The following is a 12,955-nucleotide window of genomic DNA, read 5'->3' on the forward strand; positions in this document are numbered from 1 at the left end:
TCCTTCTCCCGAAGCTGCAGATTCAGTGCCATCCTTTGAAATAAATTCTTCTCGGGGGAGGGGCAGGCATCCACTTAGTATCTGGTGCTGGGACCAGCCCCCCAGACCTCTCCACTGGTTCTCTACTCCGCGCCACCCATTAGCCTATTTCTGACGATGGTCTCTAGTTATGTTGTTCTTAGAAATCACTTCCCTACCGATAAACCCCTTTCATTGCCTATCCCCTTGAAATCTTTTTTCCCTCTTCATTATTGGTCTCTAAGTCATGTCTGGAGGAGCCCTGGTCGTGCTGTGGGTTTGACATTGTGCTGTTGTACCCACAGGTTGGCAGTTTAAACCCACCAGTCACTCCAGGAGAGAAAGATGGGAAAGACTGACAGTCTTGGAAACATGTATATAAAGGTCGCTATGAGTCAGAATTGATTCAGTAGCAATGGGTTTGGTTTTTTGTAGGTAATACGTATTCAATTACTACTAATTGTTTCCCAGAAATGTAATTGTTGGCCCAGAGACGAGGTGTGAAAACGGAGGGACAACTTGTGCATCTGAGGATTCTGGAGACGCAGGACTATCTTTCTCTCCACACACCCCAGAGCCGTGCAAAGCTGGCCCAATGCACCAGCGGGCCTTTGCCCTCTCTAAGGCAGCCAGACCGCGTGCTGGGAGGCAGGCTCTCAAGTGGGGCCCTGGCCGTGCTCTCTCACTGAAGAGTCCCCAACCTGCGGGACCCATTTCATCATCCATAATCAGAAGGGGGTCTTCCAGATTTCAGATTATAGCAACTCTCAAAAATAAGGAGCAAGTCGTCCTACAATTGATATTTCAAACAGCACTGATCTGTCTAGATGCCCGAACTTTGAAGTTTCACATGGAACTAGAGTTACATGATTCTTGGAGCAGACATGAATACCATGTATGCCACACTAACGTAGCCAGACCCTCTGCTCACCCAACTCCCAATTTCGCTCTTCAAGTGTCTTGAAAGCACAATGTAGTGAACACGTACCACGTGGTTACTCTTTGGACATCTCTGTGCAGCTAGCTGTTTTTTAATTAAGCCATCAAATTCAGGTAATCACATGCACGCAATAAAGTTGCTCAACATTTACTTCTTATCTCAAAATGAATGTTACAATCAAAAGTATTCTCAAACAGGGAGCATTATGCTACATGGAACAGTTATCCGAACTTCAAAGAGTGGGTCTCCAGGCAAGATTGGATGCACAGCATCTAATGAGCAGGCCGTCATAAGAAAGGGCATGCTCTAATTAGCCACCAGTCCTAACTTCATACCAAGACCACATTTTCGCTGGGGGCGGGTGGGGTGGGGTGTGTGTCAGAATATGGCTTGACTCCACCACCGGGCCATTTTTGAAACACGGTTTAGTGCTGAGTGGACGCCTAATAGACTTTCCTTCCTCAGCATTCTCGAATGATTCCCTTTCTCATCCTGGGGCCCTTCTCTGGAGCCCAACTGTATCCTGTGACACTCACTTGACCAAGGTCCCAAGGACTCTGGCCCCTCCTTGAAGAAAGAAATGTGGCTTTGACAGTTTTCTAAAGGGTGCAGATGGATTTTTTTTTTTTTTAAGTGGGGCCCTGCATCCAATGAAACCGTCTTTTGACCAAAGTGGATGCTGTCGTATAGCAGAACAGCTGTGAAGCAAGACAGGCCCGGTTGACTGAGATGGCCAGGTTCCAGGAAGAGGTCAGGGTGGCTGGAGCAGTCAACAAAAGGAGGTGGTCGGAGGGCTGCGAGAGGACCAGGTTACGTATTGGTCCAGGAGATGAACGTTGGCTTTTACTCTGGAATGAAATGAGGATCCCAGGCAGGGTGTTGAGCAGAGGAGTGACATTCTCCGGACTTGCTCTTTGAGGTAGATCCGCTGCCTGCTGTGTTGAGATGACATTGTAGGGAGGTGGAGAGAGAAGGGGAGGCCGGGTGGGAGGTTACTGCAGTAGCACAGTCGAGTGCTGACGGTGGGCTGAACAAAGGTGGAGAACAGGAGACGGGAGTAAGCAGCCAGACTGTAGACCGATTGTCAGACGTGAACGAGCGTGATTTCCTGATGAGCTGAGATCGAGTGTAAGGTCCACAGAAGAGTCCTAGATAATGCAAGTGTCTTCACTGAGGGACGTTTAAATAGCTCTGTTTTCACAGCATTTTAAAGGAGAAATTTGTACATTCAGGTTTGGGGGCGGGGTTTTCTTGAAACTTTTAAATTGTGGGAGAAATAGAAAGAGTCTTGGATTAGAAATCAGAAAACTTAATTCTAAATCCTAATCTAACTGTGGGAATCTGGACACAGCACCAAGACAGAGCTGGAGATCCGCCCTGGAATGTGACAGCTGAAAACCCCGTGTGGCATTTCTATCTAGCATGTGGGCACACTATGAGTCACATTCAACTCAGTGGCACCTAACGACCAAATAGGACGTCACAGAACGTGTTTAGACCATGAGTCCCTGTAAGAGGAGCCAGTGGGACTGCCGCTGTCCTACAGCTATCTTACATTGGTCTTATAGTGTGCTTCCGAGCAGAAAACTGTCCCCATACGCCTAAATTGAAAAATGAGATGGAAATTTCAAATTCTCACATTCTCTCCTCTTTATATAGAAAGCTCCCATATCACAAAACCATCTTTCATCTGTATTTAATACTGTGCTTCCACACTCTCCAATTTCCCCATTTTCAGGTATAAAAGAAACTTTTATTCATGGGAGGGGGGGTTAAATGCACTTTTCATAGATTTCGTTTCATCCCCTGAATACTACTTTGTGAAGACTTTGTCAAACTCTTAAAAATATAGCTGGAATAGGAATGTTGTGTTTTTATTTTTTATAGATAAATCGTGCTATCTTTCAGAGGAAAAGAATCCCACTACATTTACACTATTTTTATAGACTATTTTTTTCTGAGTCTAGTACCCAAGTGTTCAGGATACTGCTTTGGGAAACTATTTTAGTAGCACATTTCTCCTGAAAATTTCGTAGCATGCGCCATGTCGAGATCACACCTGACTATGATCTTGCCATGGCGACTGGTGTTTTTATTTCTGGCCTCTAACCTGTAATGCTGCTTTTACGGCCTTCGCTTGAACTGCAAGCTCGAGCACCTGTCACTGCCCCTGTGGCTGACTACCAGCATGCCAGCTGTGACTCCCGCAGACCCCGGGGGCCGAGTCCAGCTGTTCCCATGAGCATTTCACGGCTAACACTTTGAAGCAGCGAACCATCAAGACCAAGCCACGAGGGACCTAATGGAACCAATTGCCACATACAGACACATGCATATGTGCAAAATAAGTGTGAGAGATATGGATTAGAAGACATACAAAATTTGATTTTAAGAATGGGAGCAAATTCAGGCCCCTTGTGGAATCAGTCTTGGACAATCTCACAGGAACCACCAGCTGCGAGGCATATTTTCTACCCTGGTGTATATTCTTGCAAACGTCAACTTAAAAAGTCTAATGAATGAAACATATTTATTTCAAAATCCTATGAAGAGAAAGAACTTATATCTATTTTATTTTTGTGGATACTATATTGCCTGCTAGTGATTATTGTTTGTTTAAACTTATGGAACAGTGCAGATGAAATAACCTTGCACAGTGTATATATAAACATAAATTGAGTACACTTTATGTAGGAAAGATGTGGGGCACAACCTCATGGCTGAGAGGGGTTACACCCTGAATGTGACAGGGTCCCTAATGGGAAAAGAGCAGACAGAAAAGGAGGGTCTAAGTTGTAGGCATCCTCTGTTGTTATCATCAGGGACATGGAGCCACCAGCAGGGGGCAGGAGACCTCCCAGACTTGGAAGAACCAGAAAGGCCAAAGGGCAGGGTATCAGCAAGGACGACTGACCTGGGGGCAAGGAACCCTGTGGCATAGTCCTTATGAGTTGGGCTGCTAACTGCAAGGTTGGCAGTTGGAAATCACCATCGGCATCTCAGGAGTAAGCCGGGGCTTAAAGGTTTACAGTCTCAGAAACTCCCAGGGGCATCGACCGGGTCTCACAGGGTCCGAGTTAGCGTTGACCTGAGTGCGGTGAGTCAGGCCATTGTTTTACTGATTGTGAGAAGACTAAGAGAAAAGAGCACCCAAGGAGTTTGGTGACCAGGATGTAATTGGTATCCCTGGAGAAAGGGGTGGAAGTGGAAGGTTGAACGTGGACCCCAGCTCGACTGTTAAGCAGCAACAAGCAGAAGAAACGGATAGCTGATGGGAGGGCATCGCATTGAAAGCGGCAGTCAGGATTGGAGAGGAAACTCTGGAGCAGTTAATGCATACTAATGGTAGAAGGGCTCTTCTAAAATCAAGGTGATAATGCCTGCATAACTTGAAGAATCTAAAAATCGTTGAATCGGCATATGTTTTGTTGTGTACATAGAGGGTCCCTATGAGTCAGACTTGACTCATGGCAGTGAGCTTGTGTGTGCATTCACAGTAGCACCAAAAATGAAACCTGAGAAAGGCAGTTTAGTGGGAAAGGGGAAATAGAACAATAGTTGAAGATTTGGCAAAAAACGTTTCACTAATAATAATAATGATTTTTTTTCCAATAGGGAGCAAAGAAGTGGAGGCCTCCTATGGCTTTTATGTTTTAATGTTTCCCTAGTTTAACCCAACTGAATTTAGATATTTATTCTTCAACTGTAAGCCCATTGATGAATCTTCTATTTTTAACCACCTGATAATGCAGACCCCATTGTAGGGTAGCACCCAGAGGACTGTTAGACGATGTATGTTTTATCACACTTCCTGGAAAACATAGTCTGGGTAAATAAATAACATATGCTGCTGATCACATAGACTCATCACCCCATCCTGTTAACAAGTTGTGGGAGAGAGACAAGGCTTTGTGTTCCTATAAAGATCGACAGCTTCAGAAATCCTACACAGGGGTGCTATCTGTTGGAATCAAATCCATCACAGTGGATTAGGTTGGGATCTGGGATCTGAATAAGGGACTCCCCAGGTTGCGTTTAGGGTTAGATGATTTGTGGGAATAGAACGACAAAAAGAAGAGTGGAAACATAAAGCAATGGCTGATTTCCAAGGACAACGTGTCCTGAAAATATGACGCGGCAGCGAAGGCTGGAAGATTTGCTGGTGGCTTTGGAAGCCCCATGCTCCCGAGCACTGCGCAGTTGTGACCAGCTACTGACAGCGTCCAGTTTTCCCAGAGTCACCCGCCGCACCTTCCACTTCCTGATTAGTCATAGCTGTCAACAGCTGCTTCCTCTTATTGTGGGTCATGCCGTAGGAGCAGGTCAAGGTCTTGAAAGCTTTGCTCCATCCATATCCATACGGTGCATTTTGCGTTGAGGGGCAGCTCATCCTCAGAGGGATTCTGAATGTCTTCCCAGGTGAAGGGCTCGTCTTCCGGCACAGTGTCAACGTTCCACTGCTGTTGATTAGTGCCCATGGCTAATCCCTCAGAATGGATCATCTGTTCCTTCTCCGTCTGGGAGCTCCGATGAAACCTGTACAAGATGCCTAACCCTGATCTTATTTGAAATACCGGTGGCATAGCTTCCAGCATCACAGCAGCAAGGGAGCCACCGTTCTCCTGTCAGCTGTGGTCCTGTGGTGGCTTTTGTGTTGCCCACCATTGTGAGGATGATGCAGGATGGGGCAATGTTTGCGTCCATTTTATGTTTGTGTCCATTTTACATAGAGTCACTCTGTGTGAGGAATGACTGACGGGCACTTACAGCATGTTGGTAGTGTTGCTGAGTCGTGCAAGTGGTCTGTGATCAGCTACCAACCCAAAGTTAATTGGTTTGAAGCCAGTAGGGTCATGAAAGAAAGCCGACACGCTGCCTTCTGTAAGTGGACAGCCAAGAAAGCCTTAGGGAATAATTCTCCCCTGTTTTACATAGCATACCATAGTTGGAACTGACTTGATTTCAACAAGTTTGGCTTCGCTTACACACACACACACACACACACACACACACACACACACACACACACGTTTCTGGTGATTTATTTCTATTCCTCCAAGTCATGAATCTCCCCACCCCCACGCCCTATTTAACTAAATCACTCCTAGAAAGTTCCCATTCTGACCAATGCCAGCCCTGTCCTTCCAGTCATTTTTGCTCCAGGCCTCAGGGCGGTCGGTTTGTCGTATTCTCTCACCTGTAATCCCTTGCCCATCTCCAGTCATTCTGTCTCTGTGATTGGTCTTGCTTCTGTTATCACATTTCTCTCTGTCCCTACTGCCAAAGGCCAGCTCAGAACCCCAACGGAGCAACATCTTCAGCGCTCTCCATCCTTTAGCCAGCACGTATTGAGTTCCTCCTCAATTAGCCAGAAACAGGACACAGAGAGGAAGAGCTTCATTACCTGCAAGAAGGCACAGTCTAGTGGGGCCATAGGCTTAGGAGGAAATAATTACGGTATTTTATTCCTAAAATTATTTCTGAATAAAGTCACTACTCTGACTTCAGATAATATGCCTTTAATATTTCCAGCTATAGCTAGTAAAAAAATATTTAAATAGCTAGTTATATCTTTACCTTTTTTTCTGATTAAATGTACCCAAACTAGCCAACCTGTGAAAACTTAACTCTCCCTTTAAAACCTACATCCTCTCATTTCTCTGTTGCCTAGTTTTCCTTGGAAAATTTTATTAGGAAGGGAATATTCTGCTTCAAGAGTAACTCTGTCCTTGCTTATTAGCTCCTCTGTTTGTAGACGAAGGCATGTGGTCGCACATGCATATGCTTCCTGAATGCAGACCTCAAGGAGTGACTTTCCTGCTAATAAACAGTCAGTCCAGGATCTTCGGATAATAGTTGGGAACATTTCCCTCTATGGCCCATTATCTCCCTACATCTGTTTTAAAAAGAGCATTTTCAAATTAACGAAGGAGGAGGAAGGTGAATGTGCATTGGGAGCTCATGGTTATTCTGCTTTGCTTGTAGTTACAAGAAAACCCAGGAAACCCTGAGCCACGCAGGGCAGAAGGCAACGGCAGCGTTCAGCAACGTGGGGACAGCCATCAGCAAGAAGCTTGGAGACATGAGGTACTGTGGGAGTAAACCTGGGGACAGTATGCAGATCTTGGCTTTCTGAAAAGGGACCTCTTAGCTGGTCCCCTTGACATGCTCTCTATTATCATCTTATTTTAATGGATTAACATTTCAGGTGGCTGTTATGATGACTAAGACAAGTTTTGCCTGTTGGCATCTTTTCTGCCTAAAAGTCAGACGTGGATTTTGTTTCAAAAATGCTACTACCACAAGACCCAAAAGTAAACATAAAAACCATGGGATGCTTTATGATCTTATCCCTTCAATTATTCGCAATGAGAGGAGATGTCTACGAAAGCCATATATGCAGAATCTTAACTATTGTCGTTTAAATGATCATTTCAAATACGCATTGAACTGAATATGCTTTGAAATATGCTTAAGCACAATATTTTTTTCTGTGCTAAGTATATACAAATTCAACATTTTATTCTTTTTTATTTTCAAAACCATTTTATTGAGAGTTGAAACAGATACCATATTATTCCATAGTTCAATCACATCAAACAGTATTGTACAATTGCTACCAAAATCAGTTACAAAACATTCTTTTGCTTCCTGAACTCCTTGACATCAGCTCCCTTTTAACCCCCTCTCCCATGGGACACCCGTCACCCCACCACCACCACCAGAAACCTTCATCCTATTGCTGTCCCTATAGGTTTATCAATCCTGGGTTCCATATACTGAAAAACAGAAAAACATAACAAAAATCAAGAAGGTTACCCCCAATGGCATAACACATCTGAGATAAACCCCAATATATACACACAAAAACAACAACAAAAAATACAGAGAATGTTGACAACCAGATCAGGCCTAACATGCATCAGAGGGGGCGTCAACTGGCCAGGCTTTGATTGTTCAAGTCGGGTTTATCCTTTGATCTTCTATAGCCACCTCTCCGATGACTCCATTTGGTAACCACTTTCCTCCCATCCTCCCATCCCTCTACTATGGGCAGAGGGAAATCCCAGGAAGTTTATTTCCTATGTAGTTCCCATAAGTATATCTGGCACTCCCACTCTCATCCCTAGCCTTCTGCAAACGGGATTACCACAATTTAGCCTCTGATACTATTGCCTCCTTCGACTTTGGATAAGGTGACCAGACGTCCCGCTTTTGGCGGGACAGTCCTGATTTTTAACAATTTTTCCTGCGTCCCGCGGCGTTTTTAGAAAGTCCCGATGTTTGGAAAGAATGCACGACAAACTAGGGTATACGGTTTTCGGCTGCCATGTGGCTATTTCGCCAAGCTATGAGTTTTATCAATGGTGTCCCGCTGGTGTCCTGCTTTACCAATGTTAAAACCTGGTCACCTTAACTTTGGATGATATGGTTTACAAATCTTTGGTGACTGATGATGGTGTGCTTCTTCCATGTGGATTTAGCTGACATCTCACTTTGATGGCTGCTTGTTTAGAAACAAGCCTTTAAGATCCCAGATGCTATTTTATCTGAAAGCTGGGCACCATCTTGTCGGGGACCATGGGCCCCAACAGCCAAGATCTCATCAACAGGCTTTACTCTCAGCCTCAGGCCTCAGGCCGGGTGGAGACTTTCCGTTTCCTTTTGCTGCCTTACAGAAAAGTACAAATGGCCTTAACCTTTCCCCGTATTTGTATTGGCTAACAAGCACCCTGTTAGCACATGTGCTGTTTCACCTAATTAGCACAGGTGATGTCATTCCTGAGGACCTGATTGGAAACTGCTGACCGCTGGCGCTAGGCGCGCTTTTGTAGCTTTCTGATTGGGCGTTATCTTTAGTAGCCTGATTTGCATGTCCCACGGGCACTTCCTTCCTTTTTGCCTTTATAGGCTGCGGCTTGTTGTTAAATAAAGAGAACCGCTCAGCCTCCTGTCTCCTCTCCATTCTTCGCGTCCCGCTCCCTCTATCCAGGATCCACGTTGCTGTTCCCGCTGGACGGGACACCATCTGATTTCTTCACCACATTTTTCTACAGCACCCATATCTTCTGTGTTCCCTTCCTGAGGATGATTAGCAAGCAGGGCCATGATGTAAAAACTAATTGTTCTTAAGTTGGAGCTAGGATTTAGTGCAGCCCAAACCCCATGACTAGATCTATGTTTTCTTCTTAAGGGTACTATATGGTCTCATGTACTTCCTGGTACTTTTATTTTTCCACTCTACCGACATATTGTGAATATTAATACATATTTTTATACTTGCATTTTTAATGGTTATATTGTTTTCCAGTGCATACCTATATTGAAAGTTTAAAATAAATTCCTTTGCCTGTTTTTGTTAATTTCATTAAAAAATAAATGCTATTTTAAATATTATCTATTTAACTTCATTATAATATAAAGAATGAACATTACAGTAGATTTTAACTGAGAACTAATGCGCCCACTATAGGACCGAGAAGGAAAAAATATTAATATTGGCAATTCAATTTTTTTATGTATATGCTAGGATGGTATCTTACATAAAGCTGTTACACTTACTTGGGGGGGGGGGTCTTATTTATTTTCATTTTAATTTAACTGACCTGCCTTATTATTTTCTCTAGAAATCAATTTTATTTTATTTTCTAGAAACCAAATTACTTTCTAGAACATTTAAAGTACATTTTACATTTCTTCTTTATAAAACAATCTGTTTATTCCCGAAATTCATGAAAATTTATTCCTACATTACCCTGCACCTTTGGCAACTAGAGGCAAATATGTATTTTTCAATTATCTTTATGTTTATGTCTTTGTGTTTAAGTTACTATTTTTGTTTCAAAAATGACTATTGTGCTCAATATTCATGCATTAATTTTAAAACTTAGGGCCCTGTTGGCGTAATGTTTATGAAATGGTCTTCAATGTGCACTGCCGGCATGTTCAAAACCACCAGCAGTTCTGCGGGAGAAAGACTGGGCTTTCAAGTCCCATAAATAGTTACCATTTCGGAAACCCACAGGGGTCGCCGTGAGGCAGCATTGACTCAATGGCGGTGAGAAAGGTAAACCAGTCTGAGAATACTGCCTTTTCTTCACTTCTACTCATATTGCAATAAGGAAAAGGAATTGAAATTTATCAAAGGCAGAATGTAATGAACAGGCAAAACTTCTGAATCATTACCTAACCCTAAGTTTATTACAGTCATTTTAATGGCATTAAAATGTTTATCTAAGCAAATGAAATAATTTTATAAAACAGAAATGATTCTGGCAGCAATTACTAAACATTCTAGTCAAGGATTCAACAGAAGAATTCTTGATCAAAAGGGGAGAGGATGCAGACCAGGGTTTCACATTCTCATAAAATCTAGACTTTCCTGAGCTGTGGTGGCTGTATGACCCCTTGAGGCTATTACCCTGAGATAATCTTTAAACCTTACACTACACGTATTCCCTACGTCTTGAAATCAAACAATAGCTTAGCTTACTAGTAAAAACAACAACAACACAACACTTGCTTTGAGCTCCTTTAAGAGTTGTTATTCTTTGAACTCTTCTAAGAACTACATTTATGGGTTCAAATTGACAAAAGCAACTAGAATGATTAGCTAGGAACCTTAGCGGGTGGTGGAGTTAATGAACATAAGTTATGAGGAAAAACAGCTCTGACATGAATGGTAAGAATGTAGGCACAACTTGCAGAACGTAATCCGTGTCTCTAAAGCGCATGCGTCGACACTGGTGCGCTGCGGTTGCTTTGCTGTGTACATTCCCAGCAACCACCGCAACAAAGTAAATACAATTAATTTAGCAAAATAAAACAAGCACAATCACGACAAAAAGATTTTAAAATATCCATGTTCACTACATACTTAGGTAAAACCTTTCATTTTAAAATGAAAGTATTCACCTTCAGCTAGAACAGCGTTTTCCCATCTGAAGGATCTTAAAACACTTCTGAAACCAGATTCTCCAAGATTTCCCACTCAGATGGTCCTGGGTAGAACCGGGACCTCGACATTTGTAACAAACTGCCAAAAACTTTTATTTGGGGTGGTCAGGATGTGAGGAAAACCATTAAAGCTTAACTTCTCTGTACCTGGCTATAATAATAGTACTCATCTCTGCTTCGGAGTCGATCCCGACTAATAGGGACCCTAGACCTGGGAAGAACTGCCCCTGTGGGTTTTCAACACGACGCGTTTATGGGAGTAGAAACCCCCACCTTTGCCCTTGGAGTGGCTGGTATTGCAAACGGCCGACCTTGTGGTTGGTGGCCTAACCTGTATGTAGCCCACTGTGTCTCCAGGGTTCCTCCGTGTCTATACAATGAGCAGGCAGTTAATGACATCATCAGATTATTTTAAGAACCGCAGATAGAAGAGTGCCTGGCATGTATTAAACACTCAATAAATGCTAGTTTTTAGCTTTATTAAATGATCCTTTTAGTTCTAAGTTCGCTCCATGTGATATAAATTAAAGAGCGTCCTTTAATAGAAGCCCACTGTGTTCAATGACAAATCTGCTCATTTTTTTCCTTAAGTAGTAAAGAGTGAAGATTTTATTTCCTATCTGTAATATGTTAGCATATTCATGCTCACACTGATTAGATAATAATAGTTAAGTTGTGTTTTCTCCTGGTTCAGTGTGGCTTTATTTTAGGAAATGAAGACCTATTTCCTGAGAGTGCCAAATTTTTCATTAATTATGTTCTCTACAGAGGATACAACACTTTCATTATAAACTGTTGTTAAAAATATTGGACAATATAGCTTATATTTCAATGACTTAAATACAGAGTTGGAAAAATTCAGAGTTGTATTTTTCTCTAACGATAACATCTAACTTCTTTGTGAAAATCACAAGTTTTGCAAAGTTCTTAGTTTTAAACTGTTACATTTTAAAATTGCTAAGTTAAATTAATAAGGACTCTTAAATGAGAAAAATTAGTAATTTTTAACTTTTTTTGTGTGACCACAACTGGGTATTCATTTGAGTGACGATAGTGGGGAAATTTTGAAATTGCATTACAGGCATTTTATTGTTAGTGTCCTTTTGGTCGAAAGTATCGTGCTATTTTAGTTTTACACTTTGAACTTCTTTTGTGCATTTGGGGAACAAACTTCTGAACCTCATCAGTCTGCAAAATGTCAGATACCTCGGAAGAGAAACAGTACCATGCCATTTTCATTGAAAATAATTCAGAATTTATACTTGCCAATTTTGAAAACCTAGAAATTGGGCTTTTTTAAATAATGGAAGAAAATATATATATAAATAAATAATGGAAGAAAAATAACTGATTAGTATTCAATTTAAATGTTCCCTAAAAGTAGGTTATATTTTCAGAGCCCTTATTCTCAATTTCACCTGATGCCTATTCAGTGAACTTGCCTTAGTCCAGCCAAGGGATTGAGCAGTCCTTCTGTTCTATGAAAGTATATTGATAAAGGCTGCCGAGCTCCGAGGTTTCCTGGGAAGGTACAGTGGAATCAGAGTGATGAACGTAAAGACATGCAAGCTGTGGACTCCTCTTGATAGCCTGATTGACGTTTTCCGGATACTTGGTGGTAAAGTGTGCTTACACTGAGATCTGGTGGGGTGAAAGGTTTGGGGGAGGCATGCGTTCAGAGAGAAGGGCAGCGTCTGTGCCTTCAAGTCGGTTCCAACATACGGCGACCACGCGTGTCAGAGTGCCGCCCTGCACCGTAGGGTTGTCCTTGGCCGATGATTGCAGAAGCCAGTCGGTCACCAGGCCTCTGGTGCCCAGGTGCGCTAGTTTCTCTGGACTTGAAGCGTCACTGTTTCCATACCTAACTGAGCGTATTAAACTGTTTGTACCACCCAGAGAGCAAAACTTCTAAAAGTTTGACAAAAAAACAGTGTATGAAATGAGCCAAAGGAAAACAATAATCCAAATTGCGTAGGAGATGGAATGACCTAATAAGACTACACAGCTCTTAAAAAGGGGACACTGGGGGGGCGGGCGGGG

At 42.6% G+C, this 12,955-nt stretch overlaps 1 protein-coding gene across 5 annotated transcripts in view; it reads left to right on the top strand.

The window, feature by feature from the left end:
- Positions 1 to 12,955, top strand: part of TPD52L1 (TPD52 like 1) — a 121,723-nt gene that overhangs the window by 97,004 nt on the left and 11,764 nt on the right. For all 5 annotated transcript variants that reach the window (XM_045294488.1, XM_045294490.1, XM_045294491.1 and 2 more), the window contains exon 4: positions 6,944 to 7,045. In XM_045294488.1, the coding sequence (XP_045150423.1) occupies positions 6,944 to 7,045 (102 nt within the window). The remainder of the gene's footprint in view (positions 1 to 6,943; positions 7,046 to 12,955) is intronic.

This window comes from Echinops telfairi, unplaced genomic scaffold (genome assembly GCF_000313985.2).
Source record: "Echinops telfairi isolate 266 unplaced genomic scaffold, ASM31398v2 ScPeMD7_3533;HRSCAF=4204_0, whole genome shotgun sequence".
NCBI classification, from domain to species: Eukaryota; Metazoa; Chordata; class Mammalia; order Afrosoricida; family Tenrecidae; genus Echinops; species Echinops telfairi.